Genomic DNA, 22,929 nt, shown 5'->3' with positions numbered 1-22,929 from the left:
AACCATTCTTTTAATTTTTAGTAACAGTGACCTTGACCCTAGAAACCCCAAAGGCGATCCCATGATAGGTCTCCATAAACTCTTCCTATATACTAAGTTTGGTCAAGATATGTGAACCCTGAATGAAATTATTCAGTTTCAACTGTTTTTCTATTTTAAATAACAGTGACCTTGACCCAAAACGCAACCCCATTAAAGGTATCCATAAACTCTTCTTTTATACCAAGTTGGGTCAAGATATGTCAACCCTAACTGAAGTAATTCAGTTTCAACTGTTTGTCTATTTTTAGTAACAGTGACCTTGACTCGAGGGACCCCAAACGCAATCCCATGGAAAGTATCCATAAACTCTTCCTTTATACGAAGTTGGGTCAAAATATGTCAACCCTTACTAAAGTTATTCAGTTTCAACCGTTTTTATATTTTTAGTAACAGTGACCTCGACTCTAGGGACCCCAAACGCAATCCCATGAAAGGTCTCCAATAACTCTTCCTATAGACCAAGTTTGGACAAGATATGTCAACCCTTACTGAAATAATTTAGTTTCTTAGGTTTGACGCCGACCCGGCTAACCAGCCCCCCACCCGAACAACGATGTTCGTCATTCTAATAACCAGGTTTCACTATGTGGAAATCTGGTTAATAATACATGACCCTGAATTGCTAACCCGAGTAGAAGTGCAGGTTACAGTTTGTTGGAGTTTTAAATTCTGCTCTTCACATTTTTTATACTTGTTTTCAAATACAAGACTAAGAAGTAGTGACCCAAATCCTTTATGTGCCAATATCTATTACACAACCTTCCAAAAAGTTATGACCTTTAAGTATGACCTTGGCCTTTGAGGTACAATCATGTGACACTCAACCTCTATATGCCAAAATATTTTTAATAAACCTTTGAATCACACTATTACCCCGGTATGTTAATATGATTTAACCTCTAGAATAGTGCAAGTTTTGACCCCAGCGTCTTTTGAAAAAAAACTTTGTCCAGGATCGATCGTCAATGCTTTAAAGAAATAAATCTACATAACAAGTGATTCCAAAATGATATTTGAACCCAGATATGTTCAAGTCAGACACCGGGTGATCACAATAGCTCAAGTAGGTGAGCTAAAATCATTCTGGAATAAAGATGGAGTAAGGGGGTTAGTCTTTTATTAATGAAATCCATTAACAATTTCATAAACAAATTTACAGCACTAGTACATGTACCTTGCTGCAAAAACATTTCATTGACGAATAGGATGCATAATGTAATCAAACATTTATACAGTCGAACCTTTACATACTAGAATGCTGCCCTTTTTTTCAGCATTTTCCAATGCTTTGTAAAATCATGAGTGTCATGACACTATATACAATGTTGATAAGATGTTGATAAAATGCATCAATGGGGGTTTCAGATTCACTTAATTTGCAAATGCCCAGCATTTTTACTCTAAAGTCATTCATCATCATCATCATCATCGTCGTCATCATCGTCGTCGTCGTCGTCATCATCATCATCGTCGTCGTCATCATCATCATCATCATCCACAACATTTTTAGTTGCACCATTCATTTCTTTTTTGCCCTTTGCAGGAACTACAAGCTCCTCCTCATCATCATCTTCATCGTCATCATCTTCATCGTCATCGTCTTCATCATCATCATCGTCATCATCGTCTTCATCTTCTTGTTTCACAACATTTTTATTCCCTTTCTTCTGTTCTTTTTTTACCACTTTTTTGATGGTTTTTTCTTCCTCCTCCTCATCATCGTCGTCGTCATCCTCCTCCTCCTCATCATCACTGTCATCCTCCTCCATGTTGTTGCCTGGTTCATCAAATCTTTCCATTTTGTAACCTATTTTCTTCTTTGTAACAAATTCTGGAAATGTAAAAATAAAATTTTTCAAAGCTATATTTTTTCATCGAGACATCAGCTTGCCATAAGATTAACACATTTTGTACCAACAGCATACTTTTCCATTTTTTGCATCTTTTTTTACCAAGTTACATCTCAGGAAAGTTTTTTAAACAAACAGCCGTAAATTTACGGACTTAATATCAATTGTTTTGCATATTTGTCCACATGACTAATAATGAAGTTATTTCATCTTTAATACCCAACTTACACCAACTTCGTATACCTAGCGAATGTTATGTGACAACCTTAATAAATCTTTGTTCTGCCAACTTTGTTACATATAGCATAATCTGGCAATTTAGTTTCTTCTTAGCAGGCATTGAAAAATTTGTTGCAGGGCAAGTGAACCCGAACTTCTACTCGCCCCACATCAAAATGACTCGCCCTACATTTCCATTTTTTTTTTAAAAATAAAATCAGGTAACACTGAATACACATAAGATCACTGTGATTAATAGGGGTAATCTACGTATCATGACCAACTAGCAAACCAAGTATGAATTTTCTCTTAGTTATTGAGAGGAAACCGTTTTTTTTTTCACCTTGACCTTTGACGTTAAAATTGTGTAAACGGAAAAGTGTGGTTGAATTTCGAGGCCAGCTAATTGCCATTTCATTTAAACATACAACCCATGCCAAGAAGGCATAATAAAGAAATTCTGTAGGGTTAGATTTCTATTCACTCAGTGATACAAGTTTCAAACAAGAGATATTTGTCAAACATTATGCCCCCCTGAGCGCCATGTTGTCAGGATTATATGGACAATTGAATGAAATATGCATGGACCCAAATGACAGCTGGTTTGTCACTGACATTGGATGCCATTGAGGCAGTTTTAAGATACCATGACCTTTGACCTCAAAATCCATAGGAGTCATCAGCTGGTCATAAAAAATCTAAATGTCAAGTTTGAGGGCCATGGATGCAGGCATTGACAAGTTATCACACAGACAATATTTTATTTCGTTCAAGGTCACTGTGACCTTGACCTTTGACCCCTAAAATCATAAGAGGCCATCTACAGATCAGACGCAACATCAAATCAAGTTTGAGAGCCATGGGTGCAGGCATTGTCGAGTTAACACTCGAAACATTTTCGCATTCAAGGTCACTGTAAACTTGACCTTTGACTCGATGACTCCTAAAATCAATAAGGGTCATCTTCTCGTCAGGCCCAACTTCCATGTCAAGTTTGATGATCATAGGTTCAGGCATTGAGATATCACAGGGAGAAGATTTGTTAACTTTTGTGCGTTAAATGTTACTGTGACCTTGACCTTTGCCCGATGACCCCCAAAATCAAGAGGGGTCATCTACTGGTCAGGCCAACCCTTCATGTCAAGTTTAATGACCATAGGTCCAGGAATTGTCAAGTTTGCTTTCAAGGTCACTGTGACCTTGACCGTTGACCCCTAAAATATAGGGGTCTTCTACTGGTCAGGCTCAACTTCCAAGTCAAGTTTGAGGGCCATGGGTGCAGGCATTGTTGAGTTATCATTCTGAAAACCTTTTATCATTCAAGGTCACTGTGACCTTGACCTTTGGCCCAATGACCCTAAAGCCAATAGGGGCCATCTACTGGTCAGGCCCAACGTCCATGTCATGTATGAGGGCCATGGGTGCAGGCATTGTAGAGTTATCACTCGGACAACCTTTTACCATTCAAGGTCACTGTGACCTTGACCTTTTGCCCGATGACCCCCAAAAACAATAGGGGTCTTCTACTGGTCAGGCCCAACGTCCATGTCAAGTATGAGGGCCATGGGTGCAGGCATTGTCAAGTTATCACACCGACAACCTTTTACCATTCAAGATCACTGTGACCTTGACCTTTGGCCCGATTACACCCAAAAACAATAGGGATCATTTACTGGTCAGGCCCAACCTCCATGTCAAGTATGAGGGCCATAGGAGCAGGCATTGTCGAGTTATCACTCGGACAACTTTTTACCATTCAAGGTCACTGTGACCTTGACCTGATGACCCCCAAAAACAACAGGGGTCATCTACTGGTCAGGCCCAACTTCCATATCAAGTTTAATGACCATAGGTCTAGGCATTGTTGAGTTATCACTCGGACAAGCTTTAAAATTATTTACCATTAAAGGTCACTGTGACCTTGACCTTTGACCTGATGAGCCCTTAAATCAATAGGGGTCATCTACTGGTCAGGCCCAACCTTCACGTCAAGTTTGATGACAATACATCCAGGAATTGTTGAGTTATCACTCGGACAAGCTTTGGTCTACCGACGGACCGACCGACATGCCTGTGCAAAGCAATATACCCCTCTTCTTCGAAGGGGGGCATAAAAATATTCTCTAATGGCCTTGCTTATTGCGCCTTCCTGGGACGGTTTGTATGTTTAAATGGAATAGCCCTCATATGATGTTGTGCAACAACGTAGGTTTTGAATGCTACTGGACTTGTCCTGTAGTTTCATGGTGAATACAATATAGATAATGATGCTAAAAGTTAATAAGGGTGATGAGACTTACCTCGTTCTGCATCCCGTGTGAGTGGTTGTCCCTCCTTATTGAGGCAGATGAGCCCGTAAAAGGCAAGGTATTTATCAACAGCCCCAAGCTTCTTCATCGCTTTGGCAGCACTCTCAAAGAACACCATAGCATGCCTGTAGAGTAAAAAGAACTTGAAAACTCCCTTGACCTATTCCAAGCTAATGGACTGCTGTATTTTACCCACTTGAATACCTCTGTTCATCTGGTTGAAACGGGCTTAACATATACGTCAGGATAGTTCTTTCTCTATTTAATGCATCAAATTAATTTTTGGGTTGTATTAAATAGGCTTTTGAAATATGAGGTCATGTCCCAGTTACTTAGAGCTCTTATTTGTATACCAAATTAAGTTGCTCTAATTTCATTTCAGACCGATAGTAATAGTAATACCTGGTATCAATAACCAAACAAATTACTTGATATAATTCAGCAGACTTCAAATGATAATCTTTCGGAAAGAAATTTGTCATGGAGACTTGCAATGTTTTCCAAATGTTACTTCTTGCAACAGTATACAAATCTTCCTTTCCTTATAACAATTCTCTTACTTTGCGTTCTCACTGATTCTGATCCAGATTTCAACAGATTCCGGGAACAGCTCTCTGAGTTCACTTATGCTTGTTGATTGGTTGATGTGGCTTATATACAGCTTGAACGGATCAATCACTGAAATAGAAAAAGATAAACATGAGATATTTGGCCTGTAACATCTCCGTACAAAATATTGTACACGACAAAATGGATTTGAGACCTTACAAACAGCTTATATCTGTGATCTTGTTAAAATGTCCTATTTTGCTCGGTACATTTACACTACGGTATTTTTTTCTTAAATATTGAAACAACTTGTTTAAATAAGTTTGAAATATTCTGTTTTCCACATTCTTTTGATTAACTTATGTCAAATGATTAAAACTCTATAGTTCTTTTCACTTTGATGATGATTTCAGAGTTATAAAAAAAATCCACATACGTGACTTATAGGGCTTTCATTGATAGCTATACATGTACATATACAATTAAATCTGATATTTTTTGTATTTTGTCAAGGCTTGTTATGACTTGATTTTTATGGTCACTTTAAGAAATACCAACTAGAAATGAATATTAGCACAAATAATTCATGTCATTGACTCATATGTTTTGCTTTTTTCATATGGAAAGAAACATTACTTGTTTAAAACCATTAACAACATTAATTCAAACCCTACAACATCAAACGTTTAAGTAAATGATAACTTAAAATGTATTCTTAAATTTGGAAATTATTTAAAATTCCAACTTATGATGATATGTAACTAGCAGTTTAATAAGGCTCATGAGTGTTACAATACTCTTCACTGAAGCCTTTGTGGAGGTATATAGCTTACCTTTTCCCTCCTTTATACTGCTGACACCCTTCTTTGCCTTTGTTCCACAGAAGTCTACAGTCAGCTTGGTTCCATTTAATTCCTTGCCTTGAAGGGCTTTGTGATTTTTTTCAGCTACTTTCTCTGATGAGAAGGTCAGATATCCAAACCTGGATAATTCAACAGTTGGATTATTTGAAAAATTATAAAAAAAAACCCGAAGAGCTGTCACATGCAATGATGAATACTCCCAAGGTGGAACTCAAGTGTGATTCGTAGGGCATTAAGAAAGGGAATAAAATAGCATTGATATGTGTGGATAATGAAAGGAATTGAGCCGGAAGGACAAACTGTTTGAAAACCCATAGGAAGTGACCAGGTATTGCATTGAACAAGTCTTCATGATATGTCAAACACATTTGGCAAGATATTTTCAAGTATGTCAGAACATGAGAACGTTAGCCCGGACACGATCACCTGTACTCGTATGTCCTTATATGCAGCATTAGTAAATATAAGTGTGACCTTGACACGGGTAGTGCACATGACACATCATCTTGATATGTCAAACACATGTGGCAAGTTATTTTAAAAATCTGTCCCTAAAAGAGAAAGTAACAGCCCTTACACCACCACAACCTGTACTGTATATATGCATAATTCTATAGAAAACAAACACTAAGTCATCAAAATTATAATTTGGGTCATTAGGCTTGAATCCTTACAATACGGTACCTATAGGCATTGTAAATTGTAACATATCTGGCAGGTATTTATATTTGATAATGTGTTTCACAAAACTTTAAATACACAGCAAAGTACCTGAAGTTGCTTTTTCTATTTTGGTGGATGTCTACTGCAGAGATGTCTTTTGACAGGGCTTTCAACTCTGGCTCCTTGTAACTTACTGGGAAATTCTTCACAAACAGCTTACACCGGTCGGCTTTGTCTGGAAAGAAAATAAAACATGTAAACCATCATTACATTTCTTTGTATTTAGTTCTTTAAACACGGCAAATCAAGATTTTCTAGTAGACTTTCAGCAATTGATAATTTCTTTTCTAACAATTCAATTATACTGGTGGTAGTAGGCAGGTAAAGTTAATGATAGACAGTTGATGTGCATACTGTAGACCAGTCTGCGAAATAAGCCAAACCCCCGATGCACGTGGCGTATAAAAAATCCGTCGGACCTGTCAAAATCGGCAGACAGTACGCCCGGCGGGCCTCTGATTTTTTATGGACGAATACTTGCCTTATTTCACAAATAATCGATTTTCTTTGTCCTGTCTTCAAAAATGATTATCAGAATCCTAAAGTGTGAGATTGCATTACAATGCTTCACCATATACACCCTTTCAATTACATTTATACCGTATTTTAAATTATCTGCCATTTGATGACGTCACATGGGGATAGCTGATAACAGTTGATCAATTTTCAGCGATGGAATGCGATTTAAGGTTCAGAACAGATTTCATGTCTTTAAAAAACATGAATTTATTCATGTAGAAAATGTATCTTGTATCAATTAACCAAAATAGCGGCATCTTGAATTAAGAAATCCGTTTGTCACATATTTTTCGCAACTTTCTTGATTGATCTTTGACAAAAACTAACTAATGAAAAATTAATAACACAAGAAGATAAACATTCAAATTCACCAAATTTCATCTCCATGACCAATCCCCAACCTGTTTTTATGGTATTAAATTGAAACCTTTAAACTTGATTTCCTCCAAAACAGAAAGGATAGGCCTGTTTCCAATTTTGGCTAAAAAAGCTCAGATATTGAAGTGATTTTTTTTGCATAGCAAATATTAACCTCACACAATTGGTCAAAACATGAACATTAAAATCAATAATGTACATTACTTGTCTCAAGTTATGTGTATAAAATACTTACCAAGTTCTTTCTGTGCGGCTCTCTGGGCATCTGTGGCTTTCTGCTGAAGTTCTGAAATGATAGAAAAAGGCCCATACCATTTAATAGTGATATCATATAAATCGTTTTGACAAGAGCCTACATACAATTTTTATTACATGAATATTTAAAGGTAATAGCCCATTTTTTTTTTTGACCCAAAATGAGTTTTCCCAGTAATTTATCTAAAAATGCATATTTTATTATTATTTTACTCTATGATATCGAAATTGCAGAATAAATGCAGTTATTGTAAAAATAGTATTTTGACTTTAGTGGGGTGCGAACCCATGCTGGTAAAGTCAAGAAAACCCCTACAGAAAAACGATGCCTAAACCAAAAGGCCAACAGAACTTTTACAAAAGTGGTTGATTCTTTGACCTTATTTCGTCACACAAAAAAGTGTATTTTACAAAAATATGATTAAGTACCTTTATAAAAAAATAAATAAAAATACTTCCATTCCAACACAACACAGAGTTATTGGTAAAAATAAAAAGCCTTATAAACTGACCTGTGAGGTTTGGGATGTTTTTTATGGGCATATTGTCGGTGATACCCTTGTTACGCTTGACACCTCCTCGCTTCTTTTCTGGAATGGAATGTAGTTACATGTTACTACACAACTAGTACAGGGGCCTACGCTTGCACAAACTTTCATTAATATACATCTGTGAAGTAAGGTCATAGTATAATTACATGAAATCATCTTAGTTGGTAACATTTAGGAAAATAATGTTTGGTGATGTTAGTACTGTTACCTGTCAACATGTTCACTGTTCTTCTCAGGATTGTTAAATAGACCAAACTGTTATTGTTATTGGGATTTCTTCTGGTGATCGACCTATATAGACTACATCGTGTTGGGAATTAGTCTGATATTTGTACAATACATAGGACAGAAAAGCCCCTGAACACCTAGCAATATTTTGTCAATTTGATTCTCTTTATGTACATGCAAATTAAAAATAGAATCATTTCATTGTTCTCACATGATTAAATCGATAACATAAAGGAAGTTTGACCTATCTTCTGCCAATTTCCATCAAAAGATAATTTGCGGATTAAAAAACCAATCCCTTCGCAACGATATTCTAAAAATAGAAGATTTCCAAGAAATTACCGAAATGAAGGTACTACTTTATAAAGTATTTCCATTCCAAAAAAACAACTGATTAACTTCAAAATTTTCTTTCAGCGTAAGCATTGATTGTGATATCATAATGTACAATACAAGAAGTGCAGCATTAATTTGTAATTTAGGCTTAAAAAAAAATGTGTGGTTCGGGTCACTCGACCCTACGTGGAAAATAACGCCGACCCTGCTCTTTTTTTATGTGCGACTTGCGAAAAAAAAATCGCCATTTTGTGTGCGGTATGGAACTGTACGGCAACTTACTCGGCACGTCACAAAAAAATCGAATCGCTACACAACAAAAACATGGCGACCAATTCTGCCGTCATAAACATCGTAAAAATGGCGTTTGGTTGCCATAACTCCAGAACATCGGAAGTTTAAGCTCATAACACCCAAGATGTAGAGATAATGTTTTTGTGCAAGCCAGGGTCTATATCCGAGATTGAGATGTCAACATCCGACAAGAGGCCATGGACCTGTTTATATTAAGACCAGCTGTACAACATTCCTGTCATACAGTTCAGGCCTTAAAAAAATATATGTCTGTTTCAGGTAACCCGACCCTACCTATAAAAATGCACCGACCCTAACCCTAAAAAAATATTCGTTAGCGAATAGAGAGTTACGAACGGCGGATAAATGCATAACTTTAATCAGAATTATTGTTTATATGATAAAACAAAGTCAGGCAATGACAGTAATGTAGGAAAGACTGCCATGTGCAAGAAAACACTCTTACACTTATGACAGATTTTGAAAAAAATCAATAAAAATAAAATAAAAATCCCTACCTACCCTACCTAGAAATTTTGGGAAGGTTACCCTAAACAAACAATTTTTTGGGGGGCCTCATCAGGAAATTCTCCGACTTCATTCTTCAGAGTAAGGTATATACAATGGAACAAAATGTCTCTGGATAATAGTATAAGTTTTCCCAAACATAAGATTGAATGCCGGTCTAATTTTAATATACCCCAACCACCACTGCAGCACATGGCATGACCCTTTTCACTTGTCATGTTTTTATCCAATGATGCAATCATAAAAAAATAGTTCAAATAAAATAGCAGCAGGGCAAACATACTAGTAGTATAGAAAGGAAATATAAAATAGAGGCTGGTGCCTGACAAAATGTGACTATTTTAAACTGGGACTGAAATCTGGATCTGTTGCCATTTGTACAGTTTATAAAATATTCATAACTTGACTTCTTGGAGAATGGCAGAGAAATGTTTTTGAGATGCTGAAGCAGGTCAGTAATGTCACATTTAATTAGCAATATGTTTTGCTTTCGGAAGGTCTGTGACAAATGACAACAAATCTGGCACTGACACACCACCTGACTGCAGCGATGCTGGTACTAGCAAGACTGGCAACAAAAACGTTTTATCCAGGAAAATCATAATAACCTAATGTTTAGCTCTAGCAATGTCCTTATATAACAAAATACTGTTGAAAAAGGACAAAAACAAAGCAAACAAACCTGTACCAAACTAAAAACCTAAAAAAAAATAAAAAAAATCCCTTCCTATTCTTGTGGGCCATGTTACCCTAACCACACATATTTTTAGGCCTTGTTACGTTTATAGAAGCATGACGGCTTGGTTGCACTTACGATTTCATCAATACTAGAACCATGGTGATTAAATTAAAAGCAATACAAAAAGTGTTCCTTTGTGTATTAAAGTTGAATAATGCAATATCCCATCTGATTTTATTTCAGTCTGGTTACAAGAAAACTTGTAGGTTGGGAAAAACTTTTTTTTACGTTTAAAAAAAATAAAAATACATATTGTATTTGAGCAAGCAATTTTATACAGAATTTTTAGGGTCGGGACTTAAATATAGGTACAGTCGGGTTACTGGAACCACATAATTGAATTTGTAACACCATGTTATCACAACCCTTCAATCGGAGACCTTGAATAACACTTACTCTTATTCTCCTCTTTGTTTCCAGCTGGTTCCTGTTTCTGCTGCTTGTTGGGACTGGGACCACCTCCTGGTTCCCCCTTACGTTTTCTATTGGGCTTCTCACCTGGAGAACATTCAAAAGCAATTAACATCACTATAAATAAAACTAAAATCAGCGCACTTATACACTGACAGAAAAGAAAGAAGCTTTATTACCAAAAAATGGCATGGTTGTTTGGATCACGAAACTGTATATTTCCCTTTAGAGTGGAACTATATTAATATGTGTAAGTGTATCATGATAAGGTAATTTCTTGTGGTTTTAGAAGGGTCAGATACCTTTAGGAGTTTGTCTGGCATCTCCTTTACCATCGACCTGGAAGTATACAACCATGTCTGTAAACTTTGCACAACTAAAATCATTCAATTTCTTTTTTAATGAATGTTGTGTATTCAATTTTTAACATACTCCCATTTTGGATACATAATGGACTTCTAAGACAGAAAAACTGATGACACGATGTGTGGCAACAAAAGAATAAATTGTAGGTAATTTATAAATTTTTATTAATTTTTTAACTTATTCAGTATGTGTAATTGCAACCCTTGCTTATTTATTAGGTGTAAGCCTAAACCGAGTTTTCACAAATGGCTAAGGGACAAGAACTCCTAAATAACTGTTATAATGATGACTTCCATTTACATTCTGGAATGGAAAATCAATTACCACTGGTCTCGGTGTGTTTTGTCTCGGTGTGTTTTTTCCTTTGAAATTCTTGCCGGGAGTTGCTTTACCTGGAAAAGCGAGGACTTAAGAGGCTTTTGTATAACAAAATAATCAAACAATATCTCTATTCTATTTGCCACTTTCATGCAGCAGAGTTTTAACGGAATCACTTCAATGTGTCTACTATTTATGTATTTTAACCCTTACCATGCTGGGTCCGATTATATTCGGACCGAGTTGTGTGTAACCCGATCCATGCTAAGTCCGGATATTTTCGGACCGGGATATTTACCATGGGATGTTCAACAAATCCACTTCAAATTCTAATCTTGCAGCAAATTACCACATCAGTACATAAAAATCACATAGCAAAATAATAAATCTAGCATGTGACTTAATTTTATGTACCAATAATAGTAAACTGACAGAGAAATCCATAATTATGTATCGGATATTTTTATTTTCTCCCAACTCCGCCATTTTGAGTATGCGTTCACAGGGCATCTATACTTTATGCTTGTTTATTTTTCATTTTAAAGACTTTTCCTTGATTACAACAACAAATCTCACTTAAAGTGAAATGTCAAGTTCATTACAAATTGTAATGGACGTATTCAAAATAGTTTTCCGTATTGTTTTATCTAAATGTTATGCAGTTACAAATCCCGGCATCAGTAAATGTCAATGACACTTGTATGTGTTCAACTCTTTCATTGTTTTTACACTATATTAACTCAAACATGAATAAACATGTAATTTAGAATAAACACAAGCTTTACATTGACTCAATGACAAGTATTTCCAAACCATTCTGTGATTTAAAATCCATAAACACCACCGTCCGAAATTGAGATTAAATTGTGAAACTAGGTCACCGGTGTCAACTTAGAAAATTTACTTTCGATTTCACCACTCACACTTAGAGCACTGTTATTTGATATTTAACCATAGAATGTTATAAAATGTTTTTCTTACACATAATTTACAGATATTTGTGTCTACATATTCGATGGCAGCCGCTGACACTTTTATTTTTTATCTATAAACAACAATATTTGCATGACCTAAATTGGCGGGGATAAAACAACAATCACGTGACAGTTATTGTTTACCAGTGTCGGCTGTTACATTTGTCAATGCTTATTGCTATTGTTATTTTAACAACTCCTGCATATTTTAATTAATTATTTTATACAAAGAATGATATGACTGCTATCGTTTAGCCCTAGTCGAAAAAGAACAATAGTTCATTCAAAAATGTCACAAGTTTTTACTTTAATCGGATGCTGTTTTACATATCCGCAAGTCATATGGGGGCCAATTATCCGCATGTAATCTTTTGGTTACTTTACACATGATAGTTATAATTAAATTGGTGAACAGTGCCTATTTGATGAATGTTGACCAATAAATAAACATTTCGACTCATTTTAAACTTAAAACGAATTAACTGGTTTAATACATTTGGCTGCTGTCATCTGGAGAATGTTACAGTAGAGTAGATTTTAATTTTAACAAACCAATTAAGGTACACCTTAATTACAGGCTCCAAGCTTACACATAAGGATGTGGGACAACTTCACCTCAAACAAAACACCATATTAACACTGCTTATTTTTGTAATGTGCCCCCACCCCCCTCCCAATCACCAGGTGGCAAAATACCTGTAAGGTTTTACAAGGGGGAAAAAAGGACCAAAGCATGAAATAAACACCCCTTAACCAAAACACCTCTATTGTCACTTATAAATGTATTCCTTATGAGTATGATGTACAATAGTGTTATTTATACAGAAAATGAAACATTACTTTTATCAATAAAAAAATCAAATGTAAAAAATGTAATTGGCAATTACCATTCTTATGAATTTATTTATTATATATGTCATATGATAACAGCTAATTAAGGAATTTTAACACAGAAAAAAACTACCTTACATAATATGGATTTACATGTTTATTTAAAAAAATAAATAAAAAAAGGAAATAATCACACTCTTTGTCACTAAAATCAATGTTTGTTATTAAATAAAAAAGGCAAAACATGTTGCATCTCATGAGAGCTTTTCATCAACATTTACAATATGAACCAAAATTATGTTTTTGCATACATGCACAAGAATTCTGAGAAATGACAAGTTAAATCATTGCATAAATGGCAAGTAACTTAAAGCAGAGATGTGATTTAACATTCTGCCATAATTGTAAGAAAGGTGGATACATTTTATTTCTTCAAAGTTGCAGTTATTTTTACCAAACTTTACATTGCATTTTATAAATATGTACAAACAGTATGGTGTTGAAACATGAGTATACAGACATGTTAATGTGTGCTTTATTTTGTTGGCCCTTCGGTAACATTAAACCACCTGATAACTAAATAGTTAAAGTATAAAAATTATGATAGTTTGCATACAACATGTATATCTCTCTATGTATATCTCTCTCTGTTTTAATGTTATCATAAGATGAAATAATATCAAATGTATTAGAATATACAGTCCTACAATGAAATTATTTATGCACAGCCATCCAAGAACTATAACTATTTGATTTGTTAAGGCAGAGCAAGTATTTTTTAAGCTGTAAATAAAGTAACACTTGCATGTTTAATAATAAGAAAGCTATATGATATGTTATGTATAGAACTATACCAATGGGCTCGATAGGAATTTCCTATTCGCCTCTCTCATAGAGAACCTGCGTTCAATTCCCAGCCTAGGCGAGTGTGAGTTTGGTTAGTGGTCACCAAGTTGGACGAGTGGGCTTCTTTTCCGGGGTTTCCAGTTTCCCCTAGTACACAAGACCCACTCTCTGGTATCATTGTGCCAATGAGAGTTGCAAATACTTGTTTCACAATTGTGAAAATAAATAAGTTTTAACTAACACTCCCTTTATGAATTCAATAAGTTACAAAATTAACTACTTACAATGGTACCAGGGTGGATGGCATAAAATGGGTTCTTTCCCCCCCCCCCCCCACCCCACCCCAAAAAATGTAAGCAATTTGTAGTCTGAGATGTTGCATTTTGAATGTATAAAATTACTTTTTATCTTATTTCTCTGATATAGAAGAAGTAAATTTGAACAATGTGAGGGGCGTTGCCTGGTGCACATCCCCCACTAGTGCAGTCAGTGGGTACAATGGGCAACTTGTTTTTAAGTATTGGTTCTATCCTGTCACTATTTTAAAGCTCATTTAATTATATACCATATGCACTTTTGATACTGTCCTTATAACCAAGTCTTGAGTACTGCTACTAAAGAAGACTAGTTCAGTCGCTGGTTGGAAATAACAAATATAAACATTTGTTTCCTTTAAGAAACATGATTGTACTTATAATATTTAATTAATACTGGTCAAAAGCATGTTTTTGATTCATTGTCTCATGTTGTGTTTATGCAGTCTCAAATGACTACAACTTAAGAATCGTATCTTATTGGTATACTGTTCTTTTAAAAAAAAACATAGTTGATGTTTCCATAGCAACCTTTTAAAATTGAAATGAAATGACTGAAAGATACATAATTGTGGAATGTTTATTTATCAATCATGCTCCCATTCAGTAATATTGTAATATCAATTTCATACTGGACTATTGTTTTGTGATCCTTTAAACAGGGTATCAGGTCTGTGCCATTAGTATATTGTTAACTGTTCTTCTTTCCATAGCTAAGCATCACTAAAATACCGTAATGTGAATTTTTATTTGCTGAAAATTATTTATTATGACATTAAATTAGATAAAGCAGATACATATTCATAAAATAATGGTAATGTAGTCAATAAAAAACCTGAACATTGGTCAAATTCTTTAACTTTGGTATGAATATCAAATAAAGAAGATTGGTTGCCATGGGAACATGCAGAATAACTTTCTCACAAAGGTTTTTGTTGCTTCATAGTATTGTATTCTTGATCTGAACACTAAAGCTAGAAAAAACAAATGAATGACCATTGACATATTTGCTTGTTTCTCTCCAACAAACAGCTGTTTTTCAATTATATTGTAGCACACGCCATATAACAAATGTTGTCCAAAATAACCAATAACATAAGTTTTCATTTAATTGCGTTCAATATCAATGTGAATCTTCATTTTACCCAAAAATTCTTCAATTGATGGATTTTATTGATGAACACAAATGTGTTTTTATGAAAAACAATAGCATATGCAAAATAAAAGTATAATTTTTAGACAAGAAATTGTCTCCATGGTTACCGTGGAATCAATTTCAATTACTGATAGCTTAATTAAAACTTTAACATTTCAATATCACTGTCTGAAAGTTTGAATGTTGTAGAACAAGTATTATTTAAATTGTATTCTTTTAAAGTCAATGGGTGATATATTTAACATTCACTCAAAACAACTCAGCAGTGAGCACTGAACTACACTTACAACATTGCAGCATGGTAAGGGTTAATAAATTGGTAACTGCTACCAGTACATGATACAAAGTCAGGATGCAAATGCCCTGGCAACAAATGGGCTGAAACAAGAGGTTTTGATGGCTTTGAGGCCCACACTGGGGTTCAAAGCCCTCTGCCAAAGAAGCAAAACTGGGCCTTTTGCTGAAAACATCCCTTTAACTACCAAGTATGCAACAACGCACTAACTATTTCTATCCAATGTTAATATGAATGTCAAGTAAATGCCATACCTGTCTGTGCGGGTTCGACATCGCCTGCTGGTTCCACTTTCTCTACCTGTAATATACATTTATAACTATTCAGTTTACAGGAGAAACAATTAAACCATAACCTTATGATGTGTGTGTAGAACCATTTTATTTAATGAAACTTTTATTCAAGTAAGTTTTGTGTTCCGACTGTGTAAATTACTGTTAAGTCATAGGGAAATGCACTACTATCCAGAATGGCATGAAGGGATGAAAAACAAATATCTCCATAGGATGTTGTAACATTATATTTATTGGTGATAATATTTTAACTATTGAAATGTAGACATGCTACTTCTGAATCCTGAATGGAGTCATTAAATTGAAGAACAAACTCTTTTTGACAAATGAAAAAAATCTCTACATTTTGGGTGTCATGAACAAATCCATACCTTGGGTGTTTTCACGTTTGCTGGTTTTGGTGTGTTCTGAAATTTCTTTCCTGGCGTTCCTTTACCCGGAGTTTTTTCTATGAAAAGTAAACCTCTTTGTTTTATAATGTTCGACCAATTCAATAAATGATGTCATTTCACAAACTAGAATATCACAGAATTAATGAATACCCCAATGAATACCTCTAAACACTGCCAGGACAAATGAATGGTAAAATTTAACAAATTTGTAACAGCTCCTCTGCACTCCATAAATTCATGCTTTTGCATACACTGAACGAAATAAAAGAGTACAGATGAGCAGAATTTAAAATGGTCATATTCATAGACATTGGCTTAATTAAATTCTTTAAAACTCAAAAGAAAATTTCTTTTCTTAGTAATCTTGTTCACATCATCAGCATTTTTTTTTGCAGAAAGAAAACTTATTTAAAAAAAATAAAAATTATTGTTAAGTGCACGGACAAGTCTATCTGCACACACAGTTTAAACTTTGTTACTTCGTGTTATTTGCAGACAATAATTTATTCATCATAAAAATATCAATAAATTTTGTATTTTCCATGCGAAATGACGGTTATTTTTTTTTTAAAGTGCACTTACACAACGATTTTAGCCAAACATTAAGATAATTATTGCTGTTTAAACTTGTTGTGTGTTACAGTGTAGCAATCGGATATGTGTTACTATAATAAGGTAATCTGTCTCTGAAAACACTTACCAAACTTTCTTTTTGGCGTTCCCTGAAAAAGAAATTACATTATTGTATAAGATTAAACCTATTGATACAAACACCATTTAGTTTCACTTCATATATTTCAGTAGATTTCATTGACATGGCACGTCATAAAAAAGTGCAGTCATTTTTCTCATAAGTTCTTTTTTTAAAACTCAAGAGATTGAGGATTCACTTATTGGTAAGTAAACATAGCTAGATCCTGATACCCCCCCCCCCCTTTTTTTTTATCTCTTTAGAGTATCCAGTATACAATTTTTTCACTTAAAACATAAATATTAAAATTAAAAAAAAACCTCACATTAACACCATCAATGCACGATAAATAAATCTTAAAGGCTGGATTAGTTTAGCCGTTGTGGGGGTGACAATCTATTTGTACTTAAATATGTTAAGATGAAAGTACATCAAGCATATTTTCTTCATAAAGCTTACCATTGAAGTGACCCCAATTTCTGTCTTAATCTTTTTCTCTGGCGGAGCTGACTTTGGTGTCTTCACATCTTTTGTTCTCTTTTGAGCTTGGGGAGTCTGCAAAAATAAAGGCACCTAAATGCATACTCTGTTCTCAATAAGAATCGACTGTCCGACAAAATGGACAGTTAAAATGGCAATTGGACCTGACCAAATCTGGAAAAATAAATGAATTTTTAGTATAACTACATATCTTGTTTTTGAAGCAATACCTTTGAAAACTAGTGTCTCTCCCTAAACAGGATCTTAGTTGCAGATAGATCATATCGGAAGAGAAAATGAAAAAGGGGGGATAATTTTGGAGATGAATCTTGCAGGGTGCACCTCTTCACATCTGTATAATTATATCTAATCTATGTTCAACGTATTAATCAATTCACTGGATTAGTATTTAAGTTCTGTTACAGAAAATATTTTGGTCAGAAAAAAAGAATAACTAGCAGCGTAACTAGCAGCTTTTTTTCCAAAATGGTTAAACTGCCTGTGTCTTTTCAATTGGGAAAATAAGCCTGGTAAGTCCAAAAATTAAGAAAAATTATAACACATTCATTTACCTTTCAAAATATATGTTCTGCTTTTACCGAGTTGTTATCATGTATAATATGTGTAAATACAGGACATTTACAGTGATCGAAATTAGCACAAGCCGGCAAGCCCTGCACTGGTAAAATGTCTTCCAGGCTTGCTCAAATTCTGAAATTTATATAGCAGGGCTTGTTCAAAAATATGATTCCATGCAAAAGTATAAGAATTCGGGATTGTTCGCCCGAAAGTCTAATTTCGATGACTGCATTTACATGCAAGACAAGCTTGTCCAACTTTAATTCATCAGTTTATAACACATATGATTAATAGGAATACAGTACTGTGGGTCTGTGTATTAGAAATTAAGTTTTGACTCAATATCTAAAGTAGTCGTTTAGAGCTAAACATTTGAGTACAAAACATTGAGGTACTTAAAACACACAAATAATTATTTCCATCAACACTGAAACTACTGTTGTTTAATGAAGACTATAATCCCTCGACGAATTGTCACGTTAAACGTGCATTTTACATTGTGAAACTGAAAAATAACTGAAAATCAAAACCCGGAGGAGAACATTGGTGCGTCCTGCAAAATATTCCCTACAAAATAACTGTAAACAAATATCAGCTATTTTGCAATTACCCGGACCAGATTTTTACCAAATAGGTGAGCATATATTCTCTGAAAGTTTGCTCTCGAAGAATGTCAAAAATGGAAATACCTTCAATAAAAATGGGAATTAAACTTTGCAGGTTTAATTCTAGGTAAAAAAAGAAATAAGGGAAAAAATGAATGAATGATTTTTTGGGGGAAATATTTGGGATTTTTGACAAGGGGGAAAGAGCTGAAAATCACCTAAAAAGTCACTGACTAGAAATGTTGTTTTAGAAGCGCCAACATCTAAAATGGAAGTTAATTTGGAGAGAGATAATATTGAAGGAGGGGGTGAAATAGTTTTAACATAATTTTTTAAAGATTATTTAGTAAGTGTCCAGACAAATGCATTATGAAAAATAAACAATGGTAGATAACTGCAACTATGTGCCCCAGAGTTATAAACCTTGCAAGGTGCACATCTTCACATTACTACCCATCTTTGAACCGAAATGGAATTCCTTCAAGAAGTTTTAGAGTAGGAGTCTGGAAAAAGTTGGCAAAATAAACAAGGGAGATAACTACGCATTTATGTGCTCCAGTTATAAATCTTGCAGTGACGTTTTAAGCTTTCAATTTAACAACATTGCCTATTTATGTTCCAACAAAATTGAATTGCTTCCTGTAGTTATTTAGTTTCAACAGGGGGAGTTAACTCTGTCCCCAAGAGTTATAATTCTGGCAGGGTGCACAATATTGCTTCATATAATTTTATATGGACCAAGTTTTGATCAATTGCATCGTGCAGATTTTGAGTAAGTGCCTGAACAAAGTTTGCACTATAAAAAAACAACCGGAGATTACTTTGCAATAAGTAAAGTTATAATTCATGCAAGGTGCACAAATTAACACTGTATTTTTTTTTCAAATTTCAATACCTTTAAGGCCACAACAAATTGATCATTTGTTCGTCGGATTTGCCGCACCTAAAATTCGAAAAACGAAAAAAAAATAAAAAAACTTTTTTTTTGCGCCCGCACTTACTATTTGGCCGCGCATATTATTTAATTTTTTTACTTCTGAATTTCCTCTATTATCTGATTTTTTTTTACTTAAAATTTGAACCTGCAGCGTCGACTTCGCCTTTTTTGAAGGTATTTCCATGCTTTACATTCTCCGCGAGCAAACTTTTCTCGTGTCAGGACAAAATCAGGTCCGGGTAACCGCAAAACAGCCGATATTTGATGACAGTCTTTTTTGTCGGGAATATTTTGCAGGACGCACCGTTGTTATCTATTTCCGGTATTAATTTGCAGGATACTTTCAGTTTTCGTACACATATAAAAATACACATTTTTAATTGAAAATCAGTGTCATAGTCAATGGATTATAGTCTTCAGTAAACAACAACAGTTTCACAGCGTCGAATGCAATAATTATTTATGTGTGTTTTAAGTAATTCATTGTTTTGTACTCAAAATTTAGTGTTAAATAATAACTTAATCAGATTTTGAGTGCAAAACTTATATTAAAATACACGGACACTCGACTTACAACAAATGAACATGTTTTCGTGAGTTATTTTTTAAATTCTAAAATGCATTTCTCAGTTTTATACTCGTAATTGTTAAAAATAGAAGGACTTGTAAATGTTTCAGAAACAGTCTGTATTTATGCACCATTCAATTGTAACCATGCCCCCCCCCCCCCGGGTTGGCTGGACCGAAAGTCAAAGTCCCCTCTATTCCCCGGACCTTGGGGGTCGTGGTTACAATTGACTAGTGCATTACACATACATGTACAGTATAAAAATAACATCAGAAAATAAAACCTTTTATAAGTAAAATGACTGTTTTAATTTTCTCAATTCTTTGTTCTTATCCACTTGTTTTCTTTGATCGATTTGTAGTAAAGTGGCCTGTTATTAAAGTGGCCTGTTTCTTACGGGCATTGAAGCTATGGAGGGTGTCATGATTTTTTTTTTCAAGGCACGGACCTATAAACCATTGGTTCGTGGTAAAGGCGAGGTCTTGAAAGGGAAACATCTTTATTCCACCACCTGCTCTAATATAATGACCGGTGCCACATTTGCAGATTTGTTTAATACTGCTTCAATTGTGTTGTCCCGCAATTTAATCGGCAGTGTCTTAAGTAATAGTAAAGCACTGGATCTTATTGCCATTTGTTATATATTGAGACAGATTTTCATGTGATACAATCAAAACCTTTTCATTTATATTTAAACTAAGAACCTATGTTTGCAATTAAAAAGCATTTCTTGACATATTGCATGATAAATTTAGTAAGAAATAAACTTTTTAATTTTTATTTTATTTTTCGCCTTGCGCTCGCCTCTGAATTGCCTTAAATTTAAAAAAAAGTATTTTAATTTTTTTTTCGCTCGCTCGCTCCTACGTTTTTTGGGCAAAATCCGTAGAACAAATGATCAATTTGTTGTGGCCTAAAGTATTTTTTGAGTTCCGGAAAAAAAATGGCTGAAGAAAAAGAAGATACACTGGAACCTGGTAAAAAGGCTGTTTTATACTTCCACAATTCAAATTCTCATCATTTTCTTCTCAAATGTCCTTATCAACTTATTATCATTTCTAAACATGATTGTCGGTATTCACACTTTATTAATTTTCCTTTTGTCTGTCATTTCAATATAACAACTTTAAGATTTAAATAACTCATTATTGTTTGTTTATTTTTTAGCTTACGATTGATGTTCCAGGGTATAATATACAGAAATCTGAGAGAAATACCCTGTCATCCAGCAAGGTGTTTGAGTCAGGGTTGTCTATTTTAGGTTTCTGACCCAATCAAAAAATGCACCACTTCCTGATAAAATTGTCAACTGATATTCCGGGTATAAATTGCCCGGCCGTGTCATCCAGATTTGCAACGTTGTGAGGGGAATGTCCATTCTCCGCCTCATGCTATTTAATAACATAGAAAAACTACACATGTGATTGGCAGTGTAAATTATCACGTTCTTATTTTCAAACTGTTAGATTTAGAACAGAAAATCAAAACTCATGTTAAGTTAACTTTCATTCTTTCTCTGATTGAAAAATGAGAAAAATTTCCTGACAATTGTCTGAGTGAAAAGGATTTTGGGCAAAATCATTTATTTTCAATTAAACCGATTTGGAGTTTTCAATCAGTTAAATTTACTAATATGATGGATTTTCATCGAAGATTAAAGAAATCGCAAATAGGTAAGAACATTTCTATAAGCAGGAGACATCCAAAATTCCGGAAGGTTCATACACACGTTTTGCAAATTTGATATAATAACTTTCTGAAATAATAACATTCTGAATTTTATCAACATGATTATAATGAATTTTATCAACATTATAACAGTTTTCAGAAAACAACCTGAAATACAACAGTCCACAAATAAAACCAATATAAATCATAAAAAGAAAACAACAAAATTCCAATGTGATTTAATGGATAAGGAATTAAGAAAATTAAACTGGTAAAATTACTCATTAATGGAAGAGTAAAATTTTAAAACTGCGTAGAAGCACGCTGCCATTGCAAGCGTGGTCAAAAACTGGAAAGTAAGTGAATTTCGGAAACTCTACTCAAATGGAAGCACAAAAAGTGCTCAAAAGGAAAGAAATTAAATGGATTACCTTTGATTTCACCTCTGTCATTTTGTATTATCTTTAGTATACTTTAATTCAAATATTCGTTTTCAATACTCTTTCAGCACGTGGGTCCAAATATCGTAAACAGTATGGTCTCCGCAGTTGCGAATCAAATTAATTTTATAAAATTAACTCTTTTACTGAGTCCATAAGTGAAACTATTACATAATTTATATATCAAATTTAAATTTAAACTTCATTTTTGTTGGATGTTATTAATCGAACAGTAAATAAATATAATTCGCATCTAATATTGTTTTTATTAACGGTTACAAACAACTAATAAAATCTGCAGTCAATCGGAATCTCTCGGCTAGTATCAAGATATGTCTATCTCGAAGCTTGCCGGAGATGGCCGAGTTGTTACGATTGCCAA

General features: G+C 34.3%; 1 protein-coding gene across 1 annotated transcript; it reads right to left on the bottom strand.

The window, feature by feature from the left end:
• Positions 1–1,142: 1,142 nt before the first annotated feature.
• On the bottom strand, positions 1,143–22,686 carry LOC128214097 (glutamic acid-rich protein-like). Its single transcript, XM_052920349.1, has 15 exons — positions 22,539–22,686; positions 17,730–17,825; positions 17,280–17,301; positions 16,559–16,635; positions 16,149–16,194; positions 11,485–11,552; positions 11,097–11,133; positions 10,780–10,881; positions 8,220–8,297; positions 7,688–7,738; positions 6,604–6,730; positions 5,803–5,951; positions 4,981–5,098; positions 4,412–4,545; positions 1,143–1,873 (listed from the first exon to the last, which is right to left on the bottom strand). Exons 1-15 carry the CDS (start codon positions 22,557–22,559, stop codon positions 1,449–1,451), a joined length of 1,551 nt encoding a protein of 516 aa, XP_052776309.1. The 5' UTR covers positions 22,560–22,686; the 3' UTR covers positions 1,143–1,448.
• Positions 22,687–22,929: the final 243 nt, after the last annotated feature.

This window comes from Mya arenaria, chromosome 13 (assembly GCF_026914265.1).
Source record: "Mya arenaria isolate MELC-2E11 chromosome 13, ASM2691426v1".
NCBI classification, from domain to species: Eukaryota; Metazoa; Mollusca; class Bivalvia; order Myida; family Myidae; genus Mya; species Mya arenaria.
Note: the sequence above shows the minus strand (reverse complement) of the source record. Positions and strands in the feature narration are given on the sequence as shown.